The 27,589-nt window shown below is 43.2% G+C and overlaps 1 protein-coding gene across 1 annotated transcript; it reads left to right on the top strand.

The window, feature by feature from the left end:
• Positions 1-26,381, top strand: si:dkey-89b17.4 (zinc finger protein 646). The gene is made up of 5 exons (XM_039825263.1): positions 1-205; positions 4,016-6,766; positions 7,604-8,713; positions 11,095-11,954; positions 25,704-26,381. The coding sequence occupies exons 2-5, from the start codon at positions 4,215-4,217 to the stop codon at positions 26,120-26,122; spliced, it is 4,941 nt and encodes a 1,646-aa protein (XP_039681197.1). The 5' UTR covers positions 1-205; positions 4,016-4,214; the 3' UTR covers positions 26,123-26,381.
• Positions 26,382-27,589: the final 1,208 nt, after the last annotated feature.

Raw genomic sequence — 27,589 nt, 5'->3', positions numbered from 1 at the left:
CTCCGCTCCGGCTAGCAGCGGCAGGAAGTATGTTGTCGAATCGGCGGTAGAGAGGCGGCGGAGAGGGGGAACAGCCAAGAGCCAAAAGTCGGTGTTTGAAGAGGAGAGGGAGAAAATCAAACATGCCGAATCCGTGAAACTTGAACGTTTTTGCATCTCCACGCTGCGCATCGTTCACCGTGCGGGCGCAGAGGCCGATTGAGGGGTAAGTGTGGAGCGGAGAAAAACAGCTTGAAAAGGAGGGTGTTTTTTTTTTCCTTCAATCAACGGCCGGGGCCGCGAGATCTTTGTGTAGCTCCGGGCTAGCTGCTGGGATGCTAACCTGTCCTCGCGCTCACCCACACACACTTCATGTGCTTTAACACCCATCTCCGTCCCGTTACCGACTCCTTTAGCTCCGTGTTGTGGTTGTTTGTTGCTTTTGTTTACCGTTTCCAACCTCTGTTTTACCCTCCTTTTTCTCCTCGCGGGGGGGGTTGCTAACTAGCTACGTGCTAACTAGCGTTAGCGCGGCCCGCGAATCTTTCTCTCGTCTTTCACGTCATAAACACAAAACGCTCCTTTTTTGTACACCGCCTACATTCATTAACGGGACTCGTACTATTGTGTATGTGTTGTCTTTAACGGCTATCTGTAGCATGTAGCTGTAGCCAGCGGGTTGTGTTGGTGTGGTTTAAAAAAAAAAAAAAAAAAAAAACCTAGCATGTTAGCATGGGGGAAAATGGCTTGCCGCTCGAAAGCCATTTTCCGATGAAATGGGGTCTCAGTGAAAGTGGGCCGATGGCTGCAGGTGTTGTCCCTCCATCGTGTCGGAAACACATCGCTTACACCGGCCGCTTTTACACGGCTAACCCCCTCCCCGTCTTGTGCTCCCTTTCCCGGTCGCGCTTTGGCGTCGCTCCCCCGGTTAAATACTGGGAGTCGATCCGAAGCAAATGTCCGCCGTGTTTCGGTGAAGATGCCCCGCTTTTGTCCCCGATAGACTCATGCATACTGGGGCTGAAGACGGGCCAAGGTCAGGGAGCTTTGCTGCGGCTGTGCTGCCTCTTTCTGTGTCACAGAAACTGCAATTATAGACTGTGAAATGTGAGGTTTTTTTTTTTGCAGAGTATTTGAAGCGGCTGGTTGTTGATGAAAACAACGCATGTGTGTGCACAGACCCGGGTTATTTATTTTAATATTTCTGCACGGTGTGTGTGTGAATCCAACCGGAGGCACTTTGACCCCCACAAACACAGTGAAAGGTGTCCAGTGTGTTTGGTGGATTAAACACAGTGGTATCAGGCAGTTTTTCTTTTTGTTGTGTGACTCGGTTTGTTTACATTATGTGAATGCTTTAGAGGAAGAAAAAAAGAGAGAGAGAGGGTTTTGATTGGCTGCTGTTGAGAGCTCTGATTCAAATCTCTTTGAATTAGTTGCTTCATTTGTAAGAAATATGTAGAGCTGCAAAGATGAATGGATTAGTTATCAACTTAATTTTATTTTGAGTCATTTTTTTTAATGTAAAAACAGGTGAACTTGTTTGATGTCAGCTTGTTAAATGTGAATATGTTGCTAGTTTCTTCTCTCTGTGACAGGAAACTGAATATCTTTGAGTTGGGGACAAAACAAGACATTGGAGGACTTCACACACAAAAAAGTGGAATATAAAATAAACTTGAAGAAAGACTGAAACCGAAACAGTTGGAAAAAAAGTGGAATTTTAGTTTTTTTTAGAAACCTCGGAAAAAGAGACAAACGTGGAAAAAAACAAGACATTTGAGGACGTCGCAAAAACATCAGAACGTAGAAAAAGTTGAAAAAAGTGACGTTTTTGTGCTTTTTAGAAACCTCAAAGAAACATAGAAACAATACACATATTAACATAGAAAAGAAGCGAGGAAAACTAGACATTTGGGGATGTCATCTTGGCCGTGGGAAACATTTTAGAGCCCAAAACGACTAATCTGTTTATCACGATTCAGATTAATTGGCAATAAAAAAACAGTTATAGTTGCAGCGCTAAACAACACACAGCTTCATATTAATATCTGTTTAAGATATGAAGTATGGGATGGTGATGATCCATTAATCAGTTTGAGTCATTGAGTTTATGATAAAACAGGTCAACTGTGATGTGATTTCAGCCTGTTAAATGTAATATTTCTTTTTCTCCCCCCCGAAACTAGCATACTGAAATTTCTGAGTTGGGGACAAAAAAAAGAATTAGAAACATCAACAACAGCAATAAAACGTTCAAAAAGCAGAAACAAGTTTGGGAAAAACATCAGAAAAATAGACAAAAAAATATAGAAAAAAGCAACAAGACATGGACGTCACAAAAAGCATCCAAAACGATGAAAAAAAAATGCAGAAACAAGTTGGGAGGGGGGGGGGGGAACAGAAAATAACAACAGAACAAGATATTATGGACACACACAAAGCATCCAAAACTTTGAAAAAAAATGTTTTGTAAAAGTTTTCTGAGGAAATGAGGCTCAGTATGTAATTCACAGCTAACTAAAACAGGGTTTTTACTGCATAGAAGAATACATCCCTGTAAAAGTACTGCAGTAGTAGAGAGAATACTACAGACACAGTGGAATCATTGAACAAAACCTGAACTGTATTGATGAAAAACAATACAGTACGATCACAACATAGGTTGATTTGAATCAAAGCAAAATAAATAGCTAGGAAATGGAAAAGAAAAGACAGTATTACTGTAAAACATCGAATGCAGTATTCATGAACTTGCTTGTACTGTAAAAAGCAAAACAAAGAAGTGATTACTGTACTTCTACATCTTCATCAACTCTGTCTTGTGGATTTGGCCACAGGTTCTCATCTACGTTGTAATTAGCCAATCATCTTGGAAAAATGAGTGTATATGTATATATACTGTGTGTGTGTGTGTGTATCTATCTATCTATCTATCTATCTATCTATCTATCTATCTATCTATCTATCTATCTCATTGGTAACGCGTTGGCAGAATTGGACAAGCAATTCCAAGCGCCTGCATGCATACAGTGCAGTACTGTCAATACTGTAAATAGTCTCAAAGGTGGTACATGGGAGCATATAAAGTGTCTGATAAACAGTAGTACATTACAGTAAAGAAGGATGATGAAATATTACATCCATAGATAATGTAGTCTTAATTGGTTCATGCTCCACTCTAGTTGGTGACAATGAATCTCGTTATATAGAAACTTTCATGATCTAAACATGGAATATTGTTTGTCTATTTCCATACAACTGTGCATTATCATTTTGAGCTGTTGTATCGACTGGTAGTTAGATGATTGTAATGAAATGAATAGACAATCATCTGAAATGTAATGTGTGAATTGCTCTTTGAAATAGTAGTACTATGATGTTAAGTTGTGTCATATTGAACAGCTTATCTTTGTTTAATGAACAAATGATCTCAGGTTTATGTGTATTGTATCCAAGCAACTGAAACAGGTGTTAGTTTTGAAAAAATGTGTATTTTGATCATTGGTTGTGAGTTTTGAAAATGACGTCAAGGTTCTGAAATTAGTGCCAAAGTGATTGTAAAAAAAACTATCTTAACTTCAAATACTGACAACAGGGTTCAACATTCAGGGTTTAACGCCCAATGGCCCGGGGAAAATTAAACGACACTTCGGGAAAGTAAATATGAAAAATACACTTGTCATCGTATCATAAATCATTTGATTTGAATGTGCCATTGGGCAATCAAGATTTAAAAAAAAAATCATACTTTTGATGGTTTTTTTTACATTTTCCCCTCCCGCAGTTTTTATTTATTTATAGGGGCCAGTACAAACTGACTTTGGGCAAGTAGAATTTTGTTTTAACTTTCCCGACCGGACAAGTGAAAAAAAAGCCTTAGCGTTGAACCCTGACAGATAAGCAGGGTTATGATTTTTAGCCAGATTTTTATAACGAGTTTAAATAAACACGAGTTAACTTAAACTGTTCAAAGGGGGTGTGAAGTTGCTCTTTAAGTAACCCTCTTCCTTTTGTCTTCTTCTTGTCTCTACAGTGGTTCCTCATTGGGTGGCCCTGCCGCCTCCCGAGGTGGGCCCTGGTTGGCTGGACCTGCACTAAGGAGAAAAAGGCCGCCATCGCCACCCCAAGCTGACGAGCTAAGCCCCGCTGTTTTCCTCCTCTCCTCCCTAACGTCACTGTTCATTTCTATGTTGTGAACTGTGACTCCTTCCAAACGTTTGCTTTAGAGTACTATGGCAATGCATGATATGAGTCGTGCCAAGGGTTTCCCCTGTAAAGAGTGTGATATGGTGTGTCCGAGTACTCCAAGTCTACTAGAGCATATGAAAGCACATTATCAGCAAGAAGAGAACGGACGTTTTGAGTGTGAGCAGTGTGGACGAATTTACAAGCACGCAGCTAGCCTTGCCAATCATAAAAAATCTCACGAAGTTGGTTCATTCCAGTGTCCAGTTTGTACGCGTACGCTGCCCAATGCAGTAGCTTTGAAAAACCACCTACGTATCCATACATTGTCCCCGAGTAGTGCACACACAGAGGAAGAGGGGGAAGAAGTACCCGAAGAAGGGGGCCACGACGAGAGGGACTACGGTCTCGCCCAAGACCTCTCAGACGGGTTTGGGCGCTCCCATTTGAATAACAGTTTGGGACACGGTGTCCTACAAAGCCACCAGACAGGCGACCACGGGAAAAAAGGCTCCCCTGAAGCCGAAGAAGCTTGGGACAGACCGTTCAAGTGCGATCAGTGCGACAGAACGTACCGGCACCACGGTAGCCTAGTGAACCACAAGAAGTGTCACCAGCAAGGAACTTTTAAGTGCTCTGTGTGTTTCAAACAATTCAGCAACCTGGCTGCACTAAACAGCCACGAGAGAACTCACTCGAAGTTCAAGACGCCCGGGGCGTCTATGGTGAGCGGCAGCGGCGCCGGCACGCAGTCGTCCCAGAGCGACGACACAGCTTCGTGTTTCTGCCACCTGTGCCAGATCTCGCTTCCAAGTAAGACAGACTTTCAGGAGCACGTCTTGCTTCACAACGCGGCCTCGCCTTCCCTCGGCCTGCCGCGCAGTTTCCCAGGCATCATGCCCCACAATCTGAGCGCCGTTCGATCCCCGGCGTACACACCCGCCCTGGGGGACCCTCTGCCCCTGCCACCCTTGCCCAGTGACAAAAGAGGCCCCTATGATCCCATAATGGGTCCTCCGGTGAACAACCCCATCTACACGTGTGCATACTGTGGCGCGGGACACCCAGATCTGGAGACTTTGAAAGTCCACTATTTGACTCACGATCCCCACCCGGGCGCCCACGGCCAGGACAGCTCCATCCTAAACTCTGACGCGCTAAGCTCCGGTTCCCAGGGCTCCGTGTCTTCTCCCTCCGGAGGCCGTGTTCCCCATGCTAATTCTCCAGACGACGGAGAGCGGCGCTTTAAGTGTGGAGAGTGCGGCAAAAGCTACCGGCACGCAGGAAGCCTGGTGAACCACAAACGCTGCCATCAGACGGGCCACTACCAGTGCACCATCTGCTGCAAGCAGTACCCTCACCTGGCGGCGCTGCACAGCCACCTGCGAAGCCACAAGGGGCGCTCTTCCAATCAGTCGATTAACGACAGCAACGACTGGCTGTCTCCAGAGCCCCTAACTCTGGACTCGCAGCAGAGCTACGTCCAGGAAGGCAGCGGTGCCACCACTCCAATCTCCCTGCCGGGAAATCTGGGTGACGGTAACCACTTTGTTCCAGACGGCGGCCACAGCAGCGGGCTGGACTCTCTGGAGTTCCACGACCGCTTCGACGGCAGCTCGCTCTCCCAGAGCAATGCCTCTCACCGTCAGGCCGACAGACACGTGTGCGCCGACTGCGGTCAGATGTACGGAGATGTTGCTGGCATCAAGTCGCACCTGTGTCCCCGCCGCGGCCAGCAGCCCCAGCAGCAGAGCACCATGTCCAACGGTTTCCTGGCGAGCATGAACTACCACAGCTCCGGTGGAACCTCGCTGCCTGCCGGAAGCTCCAGCAGCCTGAAAGAAGGTGGTGGCAGCGGCGGCGGCAGTGGGCAACGCCAATACTCGCAGAGCGGGGGCAAGCGAATGGGCAGCAACGACAAAGATGACGACGACGACGGAGAAGTGTATCAGTGTTCGGTGTGCGGCAACCACTACGCCAGCCTCCGAGCCCTCAGGAGCCACTTGCGTAGCCACGCCAACAACCCAACTGGGCCAGGACCGTCCAACCTGGAGCAGGAGTGGAGGATGATCTGCTCTACCTGCGGCCAGAGCTTCGCCAGGAAGCAAGATCTCCTGAACCACCAGTTGGTCCACGGTCCCCAAAGGCCGGACGGCCAGCAACAAGGCATCGTGGGCAGTGCGGCTAATGGCAACGACAAAATGGACGGACGCAACCACATTTGCGTCGACTGCGGGATGTTCTTTGCCGACCGCCACCACCTCATCACTCACCTGTGCCCTGGGAAGAATCGGGGCGGCTCACTGAGCAAGCAGGGCCTGAACGGAGCCAAAGGGATGTCCGGGGGAGAGGGCGTCGCCGGCGGGGTTGCCGGAGGAAGCCGTGATGTCGGCGGCGACGGACGCAGGCCTCTGGTCGACCAAAGCGAGAAGCCACACAAATGTGACCAATGCGGACGTGGATACAGACACCCCTGCTCCCTCCTAAACCACAAGAAGTCCCATAAGACCGGTGTTTTCCGCTGCTTGGTGTGCCAGAAACGCTACTACAATCTGCTGGCACTCAAGAATCACCAAAGGACCCACTTCGATCTAAAGAGGTAGGTCCACGATTCTGTATGCTTTTGATTTTGTAAAGATTAGGGCTGCGCCATGCGAGGGAAATATACAATAACGTTGTTTGAATATCTTGACACTACTTATAAATTACATTAAGTATAACATGTATAAATTAGGTTATTCCCCCTGTGAAAAAGTAACCAAGTCACTTTCAAATGAGCTCCTTTTTAGTTTTGCTTGACTAGATTTTATACCGGTAATTTTTTTTTTGTTTTATAAGCAAAAGTTCATGAAAGTAACACTACTTTTAAGTAGACTATAGGGCAGCGATGATGTTGTTTGAATATCCATACGTGATAAATGAACCAATATTAAAGTGTTCTCAGTTCTGCTGCTGAAATACAACAAACTGTTTGAGTTTAAAACCAATGAAAGAAAATCATGTCCACCTTTTTTTTTTTTTTTTTTTTTTTATTGAACAAATTGAACATTAAATTGAATATAAAAAGCAGCACTAAAAAAAAAAAGACTGTTGCTTACTCAAAAATGTGTCTTTTGCAATATGTTGCAGCGTGTATACATTTGTCCAGTAAAGGTTCTTGTTTAATACTGGACCAGTTTCAGAGATTGTTATTCCATCAGACACACAAACATGGAGACAGAGAGTCCAGGTTGAAAAAAAACTTAAATTACCGTAAGTTGATATCAGGACTGCCAACCTTATTACGAATATGAGTTCTGGGTCATACTGCCTAAAATTTGCCTCCACCAAAGGTCGTGTTTATTGCCCCCACTGCCCTGATATTAAAGTTGATAATTTTCATGTATTTACAGATATTCTGTTGTGTTTTCTTCACATTTGCCCCTCCCTACTGCAGGCACAAATGTGAAGAATGTGGCAAGGCGTTCAAGATTCAAAAGCAGCTGATCAACCATCTCCGTCTCCACGAGGAGCACCGAGCCAAAGGTCTTGTCCGTACCGGACCCAACGGTTCCCGCTTCCAGCAGGCCGGCCCGTCCCACATGCAGGCTATGAGAGGAGAGTCTTCAAAGGGACAGGGGATGGGCGTCAAATACAGCCACCAAGGCTTCAAAAAGCCCTACTCTTCAGCTGGAACCTCCCGGCCCCAGAAGTTTGACCCCTCTGAAACTGGGCGGCGGCCTTTTGCCTGCGACGAATGCGGCAAGACGTACCGACACGCAGGCAGCCTGGCCAATCACAAGAACCTCCACAAAATCGGGGAGTACCACTGCAATGTTTGCAACTCTACCTACCCCAACCGGCTGGCGATGAAAAACCATCTACGCCTCCACTTCGCCCAGAAGAAGCACAACTGCCAAGAGTGCGGCAAGGGCTTCCGCACCCAGAGGCAGCTGGCCACCCACACTACGGCGGGCCTGTGCAAAGGACCGCAGGGCCCCGGCGCCCAGATGGATTTTGAGTGCGACGGCTGCTGCGAAGGCTTTGCCACAGCCGACGAACTCGCAGCCCACGACTGCCCGGCCCAACACCTGCCGTCGTCCTCCTCCACCAACAGCTCCGCCAACATCAGCATGGAGAGAAGCTCGGTGGACCTGGACTCTGACGAGAGACCCTACGCCTGCGACCTGTGCAGCTGCGCCTACAAACACGCCAGCTCCCTGCTGAACCACAAGCACACCCACAAGACGGGCAACTTCCGGTGCAACTTCTGCGACAAGCCGTACACCAACTACATGGCACTGCGCAACCACATGCGCATTCACACGCAGCGGAAGAAGCACATCTGCCACACGTGTGGGAAAGCCTTCCGGCTGGCCAGGTTCCTCCGAAACCACCAGAAGGTCCACGAGGAGGGCGCTACCCCGTTCGGCTGCCCCACCTGTGGGAAGAGTTTCCAGGGGAGATCCGGCCTAGCCAGGCACCGCTGCGGGGACAACCAGGTAGGCATGGAAGTCAGGAGGAAGGCCGCTGCACCCCCGGGAGAGGGCGAGGAGTGTCGGTACACGTGAGTTCTCGTCAGTTGTTTGTGATTCTTCGAAGTTGAAAAAAATAGTGAAGATAAATTTAGGTCTCTACGTGTCTATTACAGGTATATGATCTCCAATCCGGCTTCCTTGGGACCATACGCGTGCCGGAATTCGGATTTTTCTGAAGTGTGGACAAATTGAATTAGTGGAGAGACCAGATAAGTCAACCCCGTTTGCTTTCAGTTAGCATATAACACACACCTGAGTTTTTTTTTTTGTTTTTTTTTAGGCTGCCTACATGTTTAGATGTGTTGTTGTTTTAATGCTTTGTTTTCTTAGCTTAACTTTGACACAGATTTAAGCATTTTGTGTGTTAGCATATTAGCTAAATTTAAAGTACTGATGTTTGTTCCTTGCTCGTGTTAATGATTTTAATTGTAGTCTTTGATTTGTTTGTGTTTTGTATCATGATACTGGCCAGTTATTAGAATAGAAATGCAGTTATGTGATGGGGTTTCTTACATTTTGATGTGTGTGTTGGCAAAACTGAAATCCCAGAGAAGATTAGGAAGTATTTGGAGCTAGCTGCACTGCACACGTCTAGAGGTTTTTAATCTCAACAGTTCAAGGATTCTTTACAACAACTACAGTCCGGCACGGTAGAGGTTTCTCTGGGCACGTGTGATGCATCTTTCATCATTACGTTCAGAATTTAGCGGTTACCCAAACGAAGGCTGCGACAGAAGGTCTTTTGAATTTGTTTCCAGATGCGTAAGAAACCGTTGAGAAGCTTGTGTGTAAATCTGTGCAGTGCAGGGAGCTGCAGATACCTCCCAGTCCCCCGACAGAGTTTCTCCCCTGTCCCTCCCTCCCCTCTGACCTGTGTAGAAATCATAACTTGATCTGGTGCACCACTTTGCTGTAGTCTTCATTTTAAAAGCTATAAGCCGGATTTCAGATCATATACCTGTATGTACAACATCTTAGACGTAGGGTTGGGTACCGAAACCAATATCCCGAGATGTTCTGATACTTTTTTCTTTCCTTCCCGATACTGGGGGTGTAACGATACGGAGACGACGATCTGGATCCACATTAGGGCCGGGACGATATGCTTTTGTCCCGATTTGATTCTTTCCCTGATACATGGGTGCAGATTGGATTTGTGTTGTGGTTTTCATTTATTGCGATTCTAGAAGTATTGTGTGTGTGTGTGTGTGTGTGTGTGTGTGTGTGTGTGTGTGTGTGTGTGTGTGTGTGTGTGTGTGTGTGTGTGTGTGTGTGTGTGTGTGTGTGTGTGTGTGTGAGAGAGTGAGTGTCTGTGCGTCTATGCATTTGTGTGTGTGCCTATGCGTTTGTGTGTGTGTGTCTCAAGAATCAATATAATATTGAATCTTGATCAAACTTAGCCGATACGAGCTTCAGACAAAAACCAACTCTTTTGATAATCTATGAATCAGTTTGAGAATGAAGAAACTAGAAAACCTGCACATTTAAGAAGCTGGAATCCGATAAATTTGAATCAAATCGATTATCAAAATAGTTGGCATTAATTTAATAGTTGACAGCTAACCCATTAATTGTTAGTTGCAGCTGTAGATAAATGGATAGGTGAAGAGAGAGAGAGGTGTGTGTGTGTTGGTCTGTGAAGAGAAATCATGCACCACTCTGACCATGTGATGGAAAACCCAACCACAACATCTGAGACCAACACACAGAGTAGAAGTAAAGAGTGACCTAAACGTTGAAAAAAGCAACAAACGGCTGAAAACACTTCTAAAAGACAAACGTTGTTGGGGGGGGGGAAGCAAATTAACATGCCGTTCGTTAATGTTGTCGACTGTCGTTTTGGTTTTCTCTTTTTTCCTCTTCTTAAGTATCGTTTGAGCGCCGGTATTGGGGGTGGGGGGACCAAAGGATACCCAACCCTACTTATATGATGAGTAGTGAAAATATTTTAATAATTCTAAATTGAAAGTGGTAACCAGTAACTGAGATTAATGTGGAAACAACAGTTTGAGTAAACTGCCATCTTCAGTTTCTAATCTCTTCTCTTTCTCTCTCCGTCTTCCTTCCCTCTCTCTCCCCCCCTCCCTCTCTCTCTCTCCCTCTTTCTCTCTCTGTCTCCCTCTCCCTCCCTTGCTGTCTTTCTCTCCCTCTGTTTCTCTCCCTCTTTCTCTACCTCTGTCTCTTTCTCTCCCCTTCCCTCCCTCTGTCTCTCTCTCCCCCTCCCTCTCTCTCTCTCTCTCTCTGTCCCTCCCTCTCTCTCTCTTTCTCCATCCCTCTCTCTCTCTCTCCATCCCTCTCTCTCTCCCTCTGTCTCTCTCTCTCTCCCTTCTCTGTCCCTCTCCTTCCCTCCCTCCCTCTCTGTCTCTCTCCCCTCCCCCCGTGCTGTTTCTTCCCGTTTGTCTCTGCACAGATGTGATCAGTGCGGCCGCTCCTACCGCCACGCCAGCTCCCTCCTCAACCACAAGAACACCCACACCGTCGGCATCTACCACTGCGCCGTGTGCCTCAAGACCTACTCCAACCTGCTCGCCCTGAAGAACCACCGCCGCATCCACTCGGAGACGCGCCGCCACCGCTGCCACGACTGTGGCAAGGCCTTCCGCGTCTCCTCGCAGCTCTACAACCACCGCCGCGTCCACCAGAAGCAGCGCGAGCTGACGTGCCGCTCCTGCCAGCGCGCCTTCCCCACGCAGGCCAGCTTCCGGCTTCACATGGAGATCACGCACGGCCAGACGCCGCCGCCGCCACGCCAGCCCAGACCCCAGCAGCCCCGCCCGGGGGGCTCCCAGGACCTGGGCTGGGGGTCCGGCCTGGACCTCACCTTGATGCAGGAGCAAGGACTTGGCCACGGCGGGGCGGCGGCAGCGCCTAGAGGCCGCGGTGAGGCTGCGAAATCCCACGCCTGTGATCAGTGCGGGCGCTCGTACCGCCACGCCAGCTCGCTGCTCAATCACAAGAACAGCCACAAGACCGGCACCTACTTCTGCAACTCCTGCCAGAAGGAGTTCCCCAACCTGATGTCCCTGAAGAACCACCGGCGGATCCACACCGAGCCCAAACGCTACCAGTGCCCCGACTGCGGCAAGTCGTTCCGCGTGTCCACGCAGCTCATCTGCCACCGCCGCATCCACACCAAGGAGAAGCCCTTCTCCTGCCAGCAGTGCGACAAACACTTCTCGTCCAAGTCCAACCTGAGGCACCACATGAAGGTGCACTGGAGCGGCTCGTCGGCGCCCCCTCGCATGGCCATGGCGGCGCCCAACTTCCTGGGTATGCCCGGCGGCCCCTTCATATAACTTAAGGGAAGAGGGAGGGGAGGGGGTCCCATTCCCATGGCCCACCGTGGGACTTTATTTCTGAACAGATGTGGTAGTGAAGAACGAGAGAGAAATAATAATGTTTAGATACAAAAAGATAATTTAGCAAGTGAAGAAAGTCTTCAGTATCAAAATCCAGTCATAGTTGTTTTACAACTGTTTTTAAGTATTCTGACTTTTATTGTGAAAAAAAATTATTTATCTCAAAATATTTGACTTTTATTGTGAAAATGTTATTTTCATCTAAAATATTCAGACTTTTTAACCCTCTCAAAATATTCAAAAACATTTTCTCAATATTTTGACATTTATTGTGAAAATATTTTTTTTCCTTTTTTAAAAGATTTGACTTTTCCCTAAAATATTCTGAAAGTCAAATTTTATGGTAAACATCTGAATAATTTGGGGGAAAAACAGTAATATTTTCATATTCATTCATTCAATTCATTTGAAAATAAAATGTTGTTGGTGCACATCCGAGTAACACTGGCTAACAGTAAATCTGCTGTAAAGAGAGGACAACACTGCCTACAGTAAAGAGTCTCCATGATAGGAGCAGTGGGTGTCAGAACTTGTTAGTAGAGGAGGGAGGGGGGAGACAGTATCTTCCATGGGTCAAACATGTCCATTTAATGATAATCATACCTCTCAAGTTTGTTCTGTAATTCGAAAACCGGCGCGGCCCTTAAAACCTGCATTAGATGTTCCTGTATGGGGACATGCATAGTTCAAACAAAAATGCAGAGCAGCACTTAGAGTGACAAAACCAAACGCCACATATTTAACTAGGAAAGAAGAAGCGTACAAACATTGATGGGAAGTGCCATTTGGTACATGGTAAAACCATTAGATTGGGTTTAAATATTCCAGCAATCAGTTTACGAGAAGAATGTCAACCACTCCTAGTTCAGGGAAACGGGCTCCTTTCAAAGATTTTTGGGACCATGGCAAAGCGCACATTCACAGACGGTCATTTTTGGCATTTGGTTTCCAAGGCGTCCTTGGGAGCCACTGTCGGCCACCTGTGCCTGATGCCTGGTCGGCCACATGAAAAGTCTAAACATTATTGGTCTCTCCCTCTCTCTCTCTCCGTTCACTAGTGGACACATCTTAACTGAAATAAAGTCCCACGGTGGACACAGGAAGGGGCGGGACTTCACCTCTCTATGGGGAGGGGAGAGGGGGGTGGCGGTGCGGTCACATGCCAAGGTGCCAAAACGTAGCTCTTCCTCCCGCTCACCCTCCTCATCCTCATTTTATATATATATATATATATATATATATATATATATATATATATATATATAATGTGTGTGTGTGTGTGGCTGTAATGTGTGTGTGTGTGTGTGGTCCTGCATGACTGAACATGTACACAAAGCAGGACACAAAATGGACGCTACACACACACAGACTGAAAATGGATGCTACACACACACACACACACACACACACACACACACACACTCTGTTTCCTAAGCTTTCCCGAGCTGAGGCTATGGACGGACGTCCCCCCCTGCCCCCCCCGAGACGCTGGTTGTAGTTGTGTCCCGTGCAGACTGTGACTGACGGACTGTAGACAGACAGACAGACAGACAGGCGGGATGTAGTTGTGTATTTAAACGTGCACGGACTTCACTACACAGCCGTCTCCCTCCCCCCGCTGCATGTGGCCCCGTTAAAAAGCCGCCGTGGTTGACTCTTTGTCCGGAGCTGCGGCGGCTGTTTGGTAAAAGACTGCTAAAGGCACCGCAACGGGACGGGTTTCAGCGGCGACCCAGACTGCAACTGTGCAGTGGACTGATTAGCAGCCGCCAGAAGGGCATCTGCCGGTGTCTTTTTCTCAGCGCTGATCCAGAGGGACGTCTGCAGAAGTTAGCCGACGGTCTTTCTGCTGTTTTTGGGAGCGGAGATGTGGAGGCGTGTTGGCTCGTAAAAAGACTGCCGAGTCGTGTGTTGGCGCCGCGGCACCTGTGAGGTTCCGGACTAAAAGGAAAGTGTGATGCTGTGTTTTCAGAGACATCTTGTTCATTTCAACCCCCCCCTCCCCCCACCCAGCAGGAGCTGATTGGTCCCGAGTTGGTTTCTCTGTGTTCTTCTCCGCCTCCATCCTCCCAGCTTCCGACCATGTTTCTAGGAAGTTGTGTCTGTATGAAATCTCCTGGTGGCCTTTGTCACAACGTTTTTAAACCCCGAGTCGCTCACAAACTACGTGGTTTTAGACGGGACGGGCTGGGAAGAGACGGGACGCGTTTGGTTTTCCTTTTTTTGGTGTGTGTGTGTGTGTGTGTGTGTGTGTGTGTGTGTGTGTGTGTGTGTGTGTGTGTGTGTGTGTGTGTGTGTGTGTGTGTGTGTGTGTGTGTGTGTGTGTGTGTGTGTGTGTGTACCTGAATGGTGTGGTTTTGGAGGGAGGCAGCAAAGACTTGTGGGAGCTTTTAGGACTGAAGATGGGACGCGTGGGTCTGCTCTAAATGTGTGTCTCTCTCTCGTAGTTCCAAGATGAGTTTAATTAATTACCCTTCTCAGAACAGACACACAGACTGAACACACGCAGGCACGGGTTGCTGCGCGTGGCGTTATTTCCCGGATGAATTAATGAATAAGTTGTTTTGGTCTCTAAAAAAGGATGTCGAGTTACGGTTTCCAAAACGTTTCTACATGTATCAGAAATTTGGGTTTCTATCAACCAAAATTTCCCCCCAAAAAATAACGTGGATGGTTCCGTAACAACACTCTAAACAAGTCAAATAAATGATCAGTTCACTTCTTTCTTTGAATTTGGGTGTTTTAGTCAATTTGATAGCATTTTGGATTTTTTTTTAATAAAAGAACGTTGAAAAAAGTGACAAACGCCGTAAAAAGCAACAGAAAAAGTTTTATTTTTTAAAATCTGGACCGAGAGAAACAAAGTTGCGGGAAATGAAAAGGACATTTAAATCCTAACCGTTAAAATCACCGGGAGGCTCCGGTACCGCCAGACTCTGGGCGGGAAAACTGAGATTACATTAAAGTTTATGTTCTGCTTGTTCAGCCGCTTTCTAACAAATTGTTCTTTAACACGTTACAACTGCAATGTTCCTGGGTTTTTTGGCACCCAAAATTCCTCTGCAGTAAAAAGAAAAATGCTATCTGAGCCGAGCGATCTCGTCTCTCGGACGGTTTCTTCAGCAGCAGCAGCTAGTCGCTCTCTGACAGCTCTCTCCACCAGCCGACTGAAGACAGAGTTGCTCTCGGTGACAGCTGCTCTCCCAGCTCACTGAGCAGCATGCGGCTAACGCCACGGCCGGCGCTGCTGCCGTTTACTCCCGGCACGGGTGTCACGCCGATTAAGGTCCCCGATCATGGAAGGGGGAACTCCTTTGGTTCTGCTTTCAAATGAGGGCTTTTTATTCAACTGTGTGTTTAACGTCAGCAGTAAGGGTGTACATCTACCCTCAACCAGTATGTGATGTGCAGGGAATTTTCCTGTTTTTTTGGCGCCACATTTCCTCTGCAGGAAAATTAGTGTGCCAAAGTTTGAAACTTTTTGTTTCACAGACACCGACTGAAAAAAAGCCTCCAAACCAAATGTAAAGGTCAACTGAAGGCTGAAGCTCGTAGAACAGGATTATTAAACAAACATTAATGATATGTATCAGATAAAACATAGCCTTTTAAAAGGCCCTCAACTCGTCTTCATCGTCCAATGAATTGGCACCAAACGGAACTTTTAGGTGCCGACCGCGGCCTTGGAACCATCAAAAGCCACATTTTAAAATCTTTTTTTCTTCCTAAAAACAAAGCCAAACAAACGATAAAAACCCAACTTGTATGCCAGTCAAAATAGACTTTGGGACAATATCCACCTTTTTACAATCTCTTTTTTTCTTCAAAGTTCCACATTTCTTCAATGTTTTTAAAAAATGTTATTAAAATGTTATTCACGGAGGACAAACAACACAATTTGTATAAATAAGGCCCGGTAAAAAATAGACTTCTCGCAAGTAGAATATGTTAAAAAATAAAAACTGATCATTTGGGCGGCAAAGTTGGCTGCTTTCAGGCGCCGACTGCAGCCTCAAAAACCATCAAATACCAAATTTAAAAACCTCAACTACTGAGTCTTTGCAGCCTTTTCCTCCTGTGTGTGTGTGTGTCCGTGTGCGTGTGTGTGCGTGCGCCCCGTCTCAACGCAACTGTCCGTTTTGGCTGCAGCAGTTTTTGGGGATTTCAGACCAAACCAGAAAAGGAGAGCCAGCCGGAGTGGACTGTAAATTGTCGGCCCGTTTTGATTCTGTAACGTAACTTCTGACTGTAATCTCTGCAGCGGCTCTTTTATAGGACGGAAATCATTGTAGTAATGCATTTATTTATATTATTATTATTATTGTTATTATTAACACTTGTAATGGACGGCGCTAGTCTTAGGATGTGTGAGTTTAGAGCTGTGTTGATGTACTCCAGGACTCTGTGAAGATTTAAGAAGTGTACACGGTGATGCAAAGTGTGTTTTCTTGCCTTTCTAACCAAGTGTTGTTGTGTTGATGCTCTTTGCTCGAGTCAAGTCAGTCGAGATTTCCCATCACCCCTCTCTTCGTATTTATCTCTCACCTAATTCCCGTTTCACACAAAAAAAAAATCCAACTCACGTCGAAACGAAGACAACAACGGGAAAAAAAAAGGGACTGTTTCGGAGCTTCTCCTCTTTGTTCGGAGTGCGTTGGCTCATCTTTTTGTTACACTTTCATGGTAAACCTCTTGTATTTATTGGTGTATTTTAAGTTGTGTTCCCTCTTTTTTATTTTGATTATCGAAAGCCTGTGTGTGTGTGTGTGTGTGTGTGTGTGTGTGTGTGTGTGTGTGTGTGTGTGTGTGTGTGTGTGTGTGTGTGTGTGTGTGTGTGTGTGTGTGTGTGTGTGTGTGTGTGTGTGTGTGTGTGTGTGTGTGTGTGTGTGTGTGTGTGTGTGTGTGTGTGTGTGTGTGTGTGTGTGTGTGTCAGCGTTTTTTCAGCAGCACTGGTGCTAGTTTTAAAAGCTATAAGAAACCCCCCAAGAGAAGCCGTGCAGTGACCGTTAAGTGCTGTCCGTAGGAGTCCATGTGTGATCTAGAAACACAGAAGTAATAACTGTACATTCTCTATTTTTGATTTTCTTTTTGGGCATATTCCCTCCGACACAGTGTTTGATGATTTTTTTTTTTGGGGGTGGGGGGGGTTCCTGCGTGGACACTTCTCCCGCCTGTATTTCGGCTAGTTTTTAGAGAGAAAAGGAAAAAAGATTTTGGGTTTTTGGAAGAGAGTATAACCCCCCGGCCCCACCTTTTTTTTTGTTGATCTCTTTTTAACTTTTTGTTTCCATGCATATATATGTAATGCTTACTTACTATACACTTTTATAAACTATGTTTTGATAATTCATTTCTTAACAGAAGAACTTGTCCATATACTATAACCCTTACTGCTGAGTACTGAAAATAAATAGCTGAAAAAACTCTGTGGAGCTCAGCGTCTTTAATCCACTTTCATTCACACGGCCCTTTTATTAGGAACACAGCGTTTAAAACCGGGGGGGGGAGAGTCCTAGTGATGGAATGAAAATGTACTCATGAAAGTAAAATATAGTTCATTTAAAATTGACTCAGAGTAAAAGTATCTCAGTTACTTTTTACACTTATTTTGTTTTGGGATTTAACTCCAACCATGAACCTAGTATTACACACACACAGGCACACAGAGACACATGGAGACGCGCACACAGGACACAGATGCACACAGAGACACACACACAGGCAGACAAACACACACACAGAGACACCGACACACATGGAGACCGACAGACACACACAGAGCCACACAGTAAATGCACAAAGTTACAGTAACGAATGAGTGAATGTAGTTTGTTACTTTACACCTCAGATTAAAAGTATTTAAAAAGTTACATGTAATATTCTTAAAATAAAGCCTTTAAAGAAAAGTGTAATATATTGTATGTTTAGTTAGTAGAGCTCTAAATGTGACAAATATTTAATTAAATTATGTTATTAAAGTACAAACTTCATTTCACAAACGTTTTATTACATGTTGGTAAAGGTACTCTAAAAACTTCTTTTCTCTTAAGAACTTTTAGTGGAAGCTTAGCCACTTCGACACAAAAACGTGGGAAAAGATGTGTGCACTGCTGTGTCATTTGTGTGTAATAACCCTTTATAGTCAGACAGCGAATGCAATCCTTCCTTCACGCTGCTCAGATCCCACCAAGCCTCCGGAGGAAACAAATAATCTGTTTATTGTGATATTAGTTGTAAACTGAAACGCTCATTAATGTTAGAAGCTAATGTCTTTGTTTTGTTCTGGAATCCTGTTTCACGGCTGCTACCACTTCCTTTATTGTCTTTTTATTTTCAAGAACCCAGTCGTTAAATCTGCACTTAAACTGGGGCCGACATCTCAAATATGGAGATACAATAAGAAAAAACTTTATTAACTGTCAGGAGTGGCAGAAATTAAGTCTTTGATAGGGCGCGCTCAACTAGTGAAAAATACACGTACAAACATAATTTGACCTTTTCCTGTTTGTATAATTTGAGTAATAATTTTAGCTTAAGTTTGTTTTCTTGAATACATAAAGTTTGTTCTTCTCTGTGTTCAGATGGAATATCTGAAAAGTTTGGTGTTTTTTTTGCCACTTTAATACTCAGGTCCTTTTGACGTAAGTCACAGTCTCTCAAAGCGCGGCCTCAGAATAAAATGCATTTATACTTTCATCATCTACAGTCCAATAAAGTACTTTCACTTTACAGGTTCACTACATGGGTTACTGCGAGAAAAAGTAACAGAATAGTAAAAAAGTCATAGTATAGTATGTCGAAAAAGTCATAAAAAATCATTATAGTATGTTGCAAAAAAAGTCAGTATAGTATGTCTAAAAAGTACTAAAAAATCATAGTATAGTATGTTGAAAAAGTCATAAAAAATCATTATAGTATGTCGCAAAAAAAGTCAGTATAGTATGTCTAAAAAGTACTAAAAAGTCATAGTATAGTATGTCGAAAAAGTCATAAAAAATCATTATAGTATGTCGCAAAAAAAGTCAGTATAGTATGTCTAAAAAGTACTAAAAAATCATAGTATAGTATGTTGAAAAAAGTCATAAAAACTCATAGTATAGTATGTCAAAAAATGCCACGAGGGACTCTTCATTATTTATTTAAGGGGCCACCAGAGGAGTTTTGGGATCTTTCGACAAAATAGACGTGACCCTCCCTTTGCCTGTAATACATTTTCTATAACCCTCCAAAATGATTGGGAGAAGAGGCATGATCCTCCCCAGCAATGTATTGATGCCTTCTGTACTGGTTAGCACTTGGCAAAGATGTACAGATGCCCTTTGATGTTTTTTACAGCAATGACATACATGAGTTAACCTCTGCTTTCTCATCTTACACATCCCACTCCTCTGTTATAGTGTGGGGGCCATTTCAGTAGATTTACTCACTAACGTTGTTGTGGAAACGCAAAAAGCATGGAAACTAAAGGTACACTTCCTGCATTACTGCGTTACTTCAAATACTAAGTTACTCCTCTAGTAAACTAGTATTCACATGAAATAAAACAGTAAAATATTGAGACCATTCACCAAAGCACTCTGGGTAACAAATTCAACACACAAACTGGTTGCTATGGACTCGTCACTAGGCTTCCTCAGTCATTCTATGTTTTAGCATGTAGGTAAAGCTGCCGAAGCTGAACGTTATCCAAAACATATATGTTTATTTTTAAAGCAGATGTTAAATTACATTGTAATAAGTTAACAACTTGCCCTTGAAAAATCCAATAGCGGCACAGCTGTCTTGGAATGCAATAGACAGACGGTGGCCCCGACACTTATATTCAACTAAAATGTAACGGTGAACAATCAAGCTCCAGTCTGTTGAGATGCCTCTCCAAACGCAGAAACTAAGCGCAATCACACAATAAAACGTTAAGACACGTTAGGAAAAAAAGATCTGTATTTTGCTGTAATCCAATGACACAAAAAAAAGTAATCCAGAGCGATCGGTAAATCCACAAAAAGGGTCACGGTGTATCCAGCAAGGCCTACACGAGCGTCACATTCACCAGCCAGCTCCAAACAGGTGAACGAGGCCTCTCCACTTCACCGTTTAATCAAAGTGGAATAAACGTATTAAAGTCCAAATCTACACAAAACCTGCAATCAATTAGTAAGCTGACATCAAATGTATATACATGGCATTAAGGAAACCTTTATTGCAACCTTGGCATGGCAAGATGTCCAGACTAGTGCAACAGTCATTTTCGTTTTTTGCGTCCTGCTGCTCCCATCGTCAGCCAGGTAACATTATATTATTATATTATATTATATATTATTTATTCACAATACCGCTTCAAACACTACAATAATACAGCTGGGGTACAAGATCAATTGGGTAGAGTGAATGGGTCCCCCAAAGAAGCTAGAAAAGCTATAGGTGGGGGCCCATGATTCATGAAAGGGTAATGGTAAAGCAGTATATGAAATCAGATGTATTACCTACCACCATTTAGTTGTTTTGTGTTATTTGAAATATTTATAAAATATCTAGTCATGCCAGACTTAATTATTCCACTAATTTTTAAACAATGCAATTACCCGTTTCAGTCACCTGCCCCCGAGCCAAACTCCTGGTTCAGACCCATCTGGAGGGCCGAGACTGAGAGCTACATGCAATAATATGCACCAAACAAGCCACTTTGAAATTTTGCTGTTTTCATGAATACAAAAGTTGGGTGACCCCCCCACTAAACAAAAAATAAAAAGACATGACCCTCCCCTATTTTTCTCCGGTGGTCCATTCCATGAATACCGAATGGTCCCTGAAAAAGTCACGTTATAGTATGTCAAAAAAGTCATAAAAAGTCATAGTATAGTATGTCGAAAAAAGTCATAAAAAGTCATAGTATATTATGTCGAAAAAAGTCATAAAAAGTCATAGTATAGTATGTAAAAAAGTCATAGTATAATATGTAAAAAAAAGTCATAGTATAGTATGTCGAAAAAAGTCATAAAAAGTCATAGTATGGTATGTTAAAAAAGTCATAAGAAAGTCATAGTATAGTATGTCGAAAAAGTCATAAAAACGTCATAGTTTAGTATGTTGAAAAAAAGTCATAAAAATTCATAGTATGTTGAAAAAGGTCACAAAAAGTCATAGTATTGTATGTTGAAAAAGTCGTAAAAAGTCAGTATATTATGTTGAAAAAAGTCATAAAAAAGTCATAGTATATTAGGTCAAAAAAGTCATAAAAACTCATAGTATAGCATGTCGAAAAAAGTCATGAAAAAGTCATATTATAGTATGTTGTAAAATGTCACAGTATAGTATGTTGAAAACAGTTAAAAAAAAGTCATAATAGTATGTCTAAAAAGTCATAGTATAGTATGTTCAAAAAAGTCATAAAAAGGTCACATTATAGTATGTTGAAAAAGTCGTAGTATAGTATGTCGAAAAAAGTAAAAAAGAAGTGATAGAATAGTATGTTGAAAAAAACATGAAAAAGTCATAGAATAGCGTGTTGAAAAAAGTCATAGTATAGTATGTCTAAAAAGTAAGGAAAAAGTCATAGTATATTATGTCAACAAAGTCATAAAAAAGTCATAGTATAGTTTGTCGAAAAAGTAAAAAAAAAGTAATAGTATAATGTTGAAAAAAGTCACAAAATTCCTAAAATAACCAGTATGGTTTGTCAAGAAAGTCAGTGTGTTGAAAAGTCATTCAGAGACTCCATCAGGGACAATTGGACATGCAGCCACAGGAGCCTGGGTTTGAACCACCAACCTTGTGTTTATGAGGTTACTGCTCTACCTCCGAGCCACAAGTGTTATATCTATACAAATTATTATATTATATATTACATTACATAATCGGTGGGGTATTTCAGAAAAAATTGCAGTCAGTTCAACCACTGAATTGTAACGCGTTACTCCCATCACTGACACTATGAACGTAATTTTGTTATCATCCATTTATTTTTAATATTATGTTTCGGGGGGTGGGGAGTATTTGTATTTATACTACTTTTAGACGTTTGGTATCATTTCGGGCATTATTAGTGGGGTAACTTACAAGATACAAACATGGGTCCATCAGCCCCTGCGCTAAGCTATTCAGCTGATAACGCTACTCTAGCTAACTCTCCCAATGTTCGACCCAGGTGAAAAAAGCTTGTGGGGGGGTGTTTGGCTCGAGGTCATGGTGCAAAGGACCCTAGGGTAAATTACTCCGAACCATCACTTTAAATGTTTGTTACGTGATAGGTAGGCTGTCACCAGGAGACCGTGCACCAGGCTACTGAAAGAGACCGTAACCGTGCCTAATGCATGAGTCTATGTAATCACGGGTGTCTAGGTTCTCGTCAAGTTTGAGTTACTGATAGCAGAAGCCTTATGTGCATTTTAGAATTGTGTTCATGGAAATTCATAGGCTACATTACCAAGGGGAAAGTATTATATCACATACAAATACACGTAATGTTATCTTGGTAGTTATGTTAAGTTAAATGTTAGAAGTGAATGTTGCTACATAGTTAGACTCATGAGGAGACCGCCCACCATGCTACCGAATGTAACCGTGGCCAGTGCGTGAGTCTAGTGTCAGTCAGTATGAGTGTGTAAATAATATTTCGAGACCGAATGTAACTGCAACCGCTCGAGTCTTCCGCGGTGTCTTGGTTCCTGGCGGGGGAACGCGATCACCACGCCCCCCCCTCCCGCCGCCGCCGAGGGCATGCGAACCGGTGACCGAATCTATTAACTCGGTAGGCCAACCAACGACCGTCCGGTTGAACCGACTCACGTAAAAGAGTTGGTTGTCCCATCACTAAATTAAACGCGCTACGCATTTGGCTAGGAGGGTAGGTGGGCGGAGGGTTAAAATGCAGCACTTTGATTGGCCGAAATCTTTTCACTCCACTTACACTCTTTGGCTCAGCGGCAGAATCAACGTCATAGATGTAGATTGCATAGAAACTGAAACCGGCGAAATGCGAGATGCAACAACATGCGTACCTAGAGAGCAGTGAATCGTACAAGCGTACTTAAGGGTCAAAATGCGTGCCGAGTACGCAAAATGCTTACATGTTGGCATGTCTGTAGAATAGTATGTTGAAAAAGTCATAGTATAGTATGTTGAAAAAAGTCATAAAAAGTCACAGTATGCTATGTCGAAAAAAAGTCATAAAAAAGTCATACTATAGTATGTTGAAAAAAGTCACAAAAGTCATAGTATATTATGTGGAAAAAGTCATACTATACTATGTCGAAAAGTCATAGTATAGTATGTGGAAAAAGTCATAGTATAGTAGGTCGAAAAAAGTCACAAAAGTCATAGTACATTATGTCAAAAAAGTCATAGCATAGTATGTCAAAAAAGTCATAGTATAGTAGGTCGAAAAAAGTCACAAAAGTCATAGTATAGTATGTGGAAAAAGTCATAAAAAGTCATAGTATAGTTTGTCGAAAAAGTAAAAAAACAGTAATAGTATAGTTTGTTGAAAAAAGTCACAAAAGTCCTAAAATAACCAGTATGGTTTGTCAAGAAAGTCAGTGTGTTGAAAAGTAATTTCAGAGACTCCATCAGGGACAATTTGACATGTGGCCACAGGAGCCTGGGTTTGAACCACCAACCTTGTGTTTATGAGGATACTGCTCTACCACCAAGACACCGTGTTACATTAACTCAAATTTATTATATTATGTATTACATTACACAATTGGTGTGGTATTTGGAAAACAGTTGAAAAAAGTCAAGGTATAGTATGTCTAAAAAGTCATAGTATAATATGTTGAAAAAAGTCACAAAAGTCATAGTATATTATGTCGAAAAAGTCATAGCATAGTATGTCGAAAAAGTCATAGCATAGTATGTCGAAAAAGTCATAGTATAGTATGTCGCAAAAAGTCACAAAATTCATATTATGTTATGTCAAAAAAGTCATAGCATAGTATGTGGAAAAAGTCATAGTATAGTATGTCGAAAAAAGTCACAAAAGTCATAGTATAGTATGTCGAAAAAGTCATAGTATAGTATGTCGGAAAAAGTTATAAAAAGTCAGTATAGTATGTCGAAAAATGTCACAAAAGACATAGTATAGTATGTGGAAAAAGTCATAAAAAGTCATAGTATAGTATGTCGAAAAAAGTCATAGTATAGTATGTGGAAAAAGTCATTAAAAGTCATAGTATAGTTTGTCGAAAAAGTAAAAAAAACGTAATAGTATGTCAAAAAAGTCATAGTATATTATGTGGAAAAAGTCATAAAAAGTCATAGTATAGTATGTCGAAAAAGTCATAAAAAGTCCACAATTTGACATGTGGCCAGAGGAGCCTGGGATTGCACACAAGTGTTAAATTAAATCAAATTTATTATATTATGTATTACATTACACAATTGGTGTGGTATTTGGAAAAAAGTTGAAAAAAGTCAAGGTATAGCAAAAAAAGTCATAAAAAGGTCAACGTATAGTATGTTGAAAAAAGTCATAGTATAACATGTCGAAAAAAGTCATAAAAAGTCATAGTATAGTATGTGGAAAAAGTCATAAAAAGTCATAATAAAATAAGTCGAAAAAAGTAAGAAAAGTCCTAAAATAATCAGTATGGTATGCCCAGAAAGTCAGTGTGTTGAAAATTCATTCAGAGACTCCATCAGGGACATCACCATCTGGTATGCTGCTGCCACTGCCGAGGACGAATGCAGACTGCAGCATATCGTCGTATCATCTTATCTACAAACTGTTTGAACCTCTCCCCTATTCGTTGATCTGCTTCTCAGGGGATTGTCTTCTGAAAAACGCTTTATGTGGTTAAGTGGTTTAGTCCAGCATCAATTCTGATTTATTTTAAGGTTTGCAGCGGCAGCGCCCTCTAGCGGCCATATTAGTTATGACGGGAGCCAAGCAGGAAGTAAAGTGAGGAAGTATAAGAGCGCCAAATGTCCTGGTAAGGAGGCAGATTGGGGGGTTGGATGGGGCAAATAAACACAGGACTTTCACCCAGAAGACCGGGTTCATGTCTCTAACCCTAACCATAACCTAACCCTTTAACCCAAACCATGTTTTTATCAACTTAACTAAGTAGTTTTGGTGCCTAAACCTAACCAAACTGGGACCATTTCACAATGTTAACGACCGCGACTGTTACCTTCTCTGGTTTAGATATGAGGACGTATTTGCTGCCACCACTAGGGACACTAATTTATGAAATGCTCCTGTGGTTCGTATTAGAGTGGAGGAACAAACCCCCCCATATCCTCAGATGGTTTGGTGACACTGAATGTAAACTGAGCTTTGTGTGACTGCGGAGGTTTGCAGGTGGATGTTGAAGCCGTGGTTTATAATTCATTTTTAGTTTCTGCTGTCAGTAACGTGTCCCTGCTCCTCGCTCCTCTCTTAGATTAGATAGACTTTATTAATCCCAAATTGGGAACTTTTAGTGCTACAGCAGCAAATATAAACCCTAACCCCACACAGCAGACATACAATATACCGAAATAATAAATATGATAGAATACAAGAACTATTCAAAAAATATACACAGTAAGGAATGCAGAAACGTATGTATAAATGGCGAGTAGAAATGTACAACCTACTTTGTGATGCACACAAGTTTTATCTAACACTCGGCGTTCACTGAGTTGATCTGAACTAAACTGCTGCTATTTGTCTCCACAGATCCGAGTGCGGTGGGTTCGACCCGGAGCTACGCCTGCGTTCAGTGTGGGCGCTCGTACCGGCACGCCAGCTCGCTGCTCAATCACAAGAACAGCCACAAGACCGGCACCTACTTCTGCAACTCCTGCCAGAAGGAATTCCCCAACCTGATGTCCCTGAAGAACCACCGGCGGATCCACACCGAGCCCAAACGCTACCAGTGCCCCGACTGCGGCAAGTCCTTCCGTGTGTCCACGGCGCTTGCTTGCCACCGCCGCATCCACACCAAGGAGAAGCCGTTCTCCTGCCAGCAGTGCGACAAACGCTTCACATCCCGCTCCAATGTCAGGCACCACATGAAGGTGCACTGGAGGGGTCCGCCGCTGTCCAGAGGGACGGCGTCCGCCTTCCTCAGCCTCCCCTCCAGACCGCTCAACTAAAACCTCATAATTCAATTCAGGTCACTTTTATTCTTAGTGTCGGATTCTAACAGGAGTAATCTCGGTACACACTATCATTTACAGAGACCCAACGATTTCCATAGCAAGCATTAGGTGGGACAGTGGTGAGGAAAAACTTTGTTTAAACAGACAGAAACCTCGGACAGACCCTGACTCTTGGTGGGCGGATATCTGCTGCTGCCTGTTGGGACCCAGAGACACTGATACAGAGATACAGATATACAAATATACAGATATACAGAGACACTGATACAGATATACAGAAATACACAGACCCACAGACACTGTTACAGATATACGAGACACAGATATACAGATTACAGAGACACAGACACAGATATATAGAAGTTCAGATGTACAGAAATAGAGAAATATGATTCATAATAATTATAGCAGTTGGCATGATGAACAGTGGAATTTATAGTAACAATAAAGATAATAGAACTATGACTAGAAATAATAGTATTAGCAGTAGGGCGTATTAGCAGTAGGGCGTATTAGCAGTAGGGCGTAGAGCAGGACCAAAGCAGCGGCTGCAACCAGGATCCAGGTGTGACCACAATCCGGGGAAATCTGCGAGGCAAGAAAACCATAAGGACTCCGGGGAGGAAGCTCCACAGAGCTAAGTTAGTAAATTAGTTGATGACGATCGCATTGTGTCCTGAGAGAAACTCAGATTAAGGTTTAAATCTCGACTTCTCCTAATTTAACCTGAATACGTCACAGTGAATTTAAATCACCACCAAATTTTTAAATATTCCAATCAATCGGAATCCATTTGCTTTGAAACTTCCAGAAGTCACACTCTAAGAAATAAATCTGTAAAATAACAGAAAAGGTTCTGCAGCTTGTTACCCGGACTTTGTCCCATAATTACACACAGAAACTTTGTGTGTACACTAAAAATGCAGAACATTTTCTGTTATTTAAAAATGAAAATTCTCTCATACAAAGCTGCTCAGTAAGTAAACTTTTGAAAAGAAATCAGTTCTCTAAATTCCCAAAACCAACCTCCGTGGCCGACAAAAGTTATGCAATTTGAAATGTAAAAACAAAAACACAACTGTAAATCAAGTTTTATAGACATTTTCTGTTAAAATATACAGTACATAGATATTGTGCAGAACAGAACAATACTTTGCACCTCTTTAACGTGAGGCGCAGCACCTAAGCCAAATAAACGTCAGCATCAAAACTAACTTAAAGACTTTTCTCAGATTTAATGATTGTAGTCTGTCCCTAGTGGACTTCTTTAAAAAGTTTTGTCTTCAAGCTTTTTAGAGTGTATTATCTGCTCTAGCTTTTCCAATGTTTTAGACACAGATATGGTGATAACAACGGTCCGAAATGATGTGATACTGCATAATTTCTTTTGTGGGATGTGCAAATACATGCACCTTAGTCTTCCACAAACAGAGAGTGAAAACACTGCATTTATTAAGTTAG

This window comes from Perca fluviatilis, chromosome 15 (genome assembly GCF_010015445.1).
Source record: "Perca fluviatilis chromosome 15, GENO_Pfluv_1.0, whole genome shotgun sequence".
Taxonomy (NCBI): Eukaryota; Metazoa; Chordata; class Actinopteri; order Perciformes; family Percidae; genus Perca; species Perca fluviatilis.
Note: the sequence above shows the minus strand (reverse complement) of the source record. Positions and strands in the feature narration are given on the sequence as shown.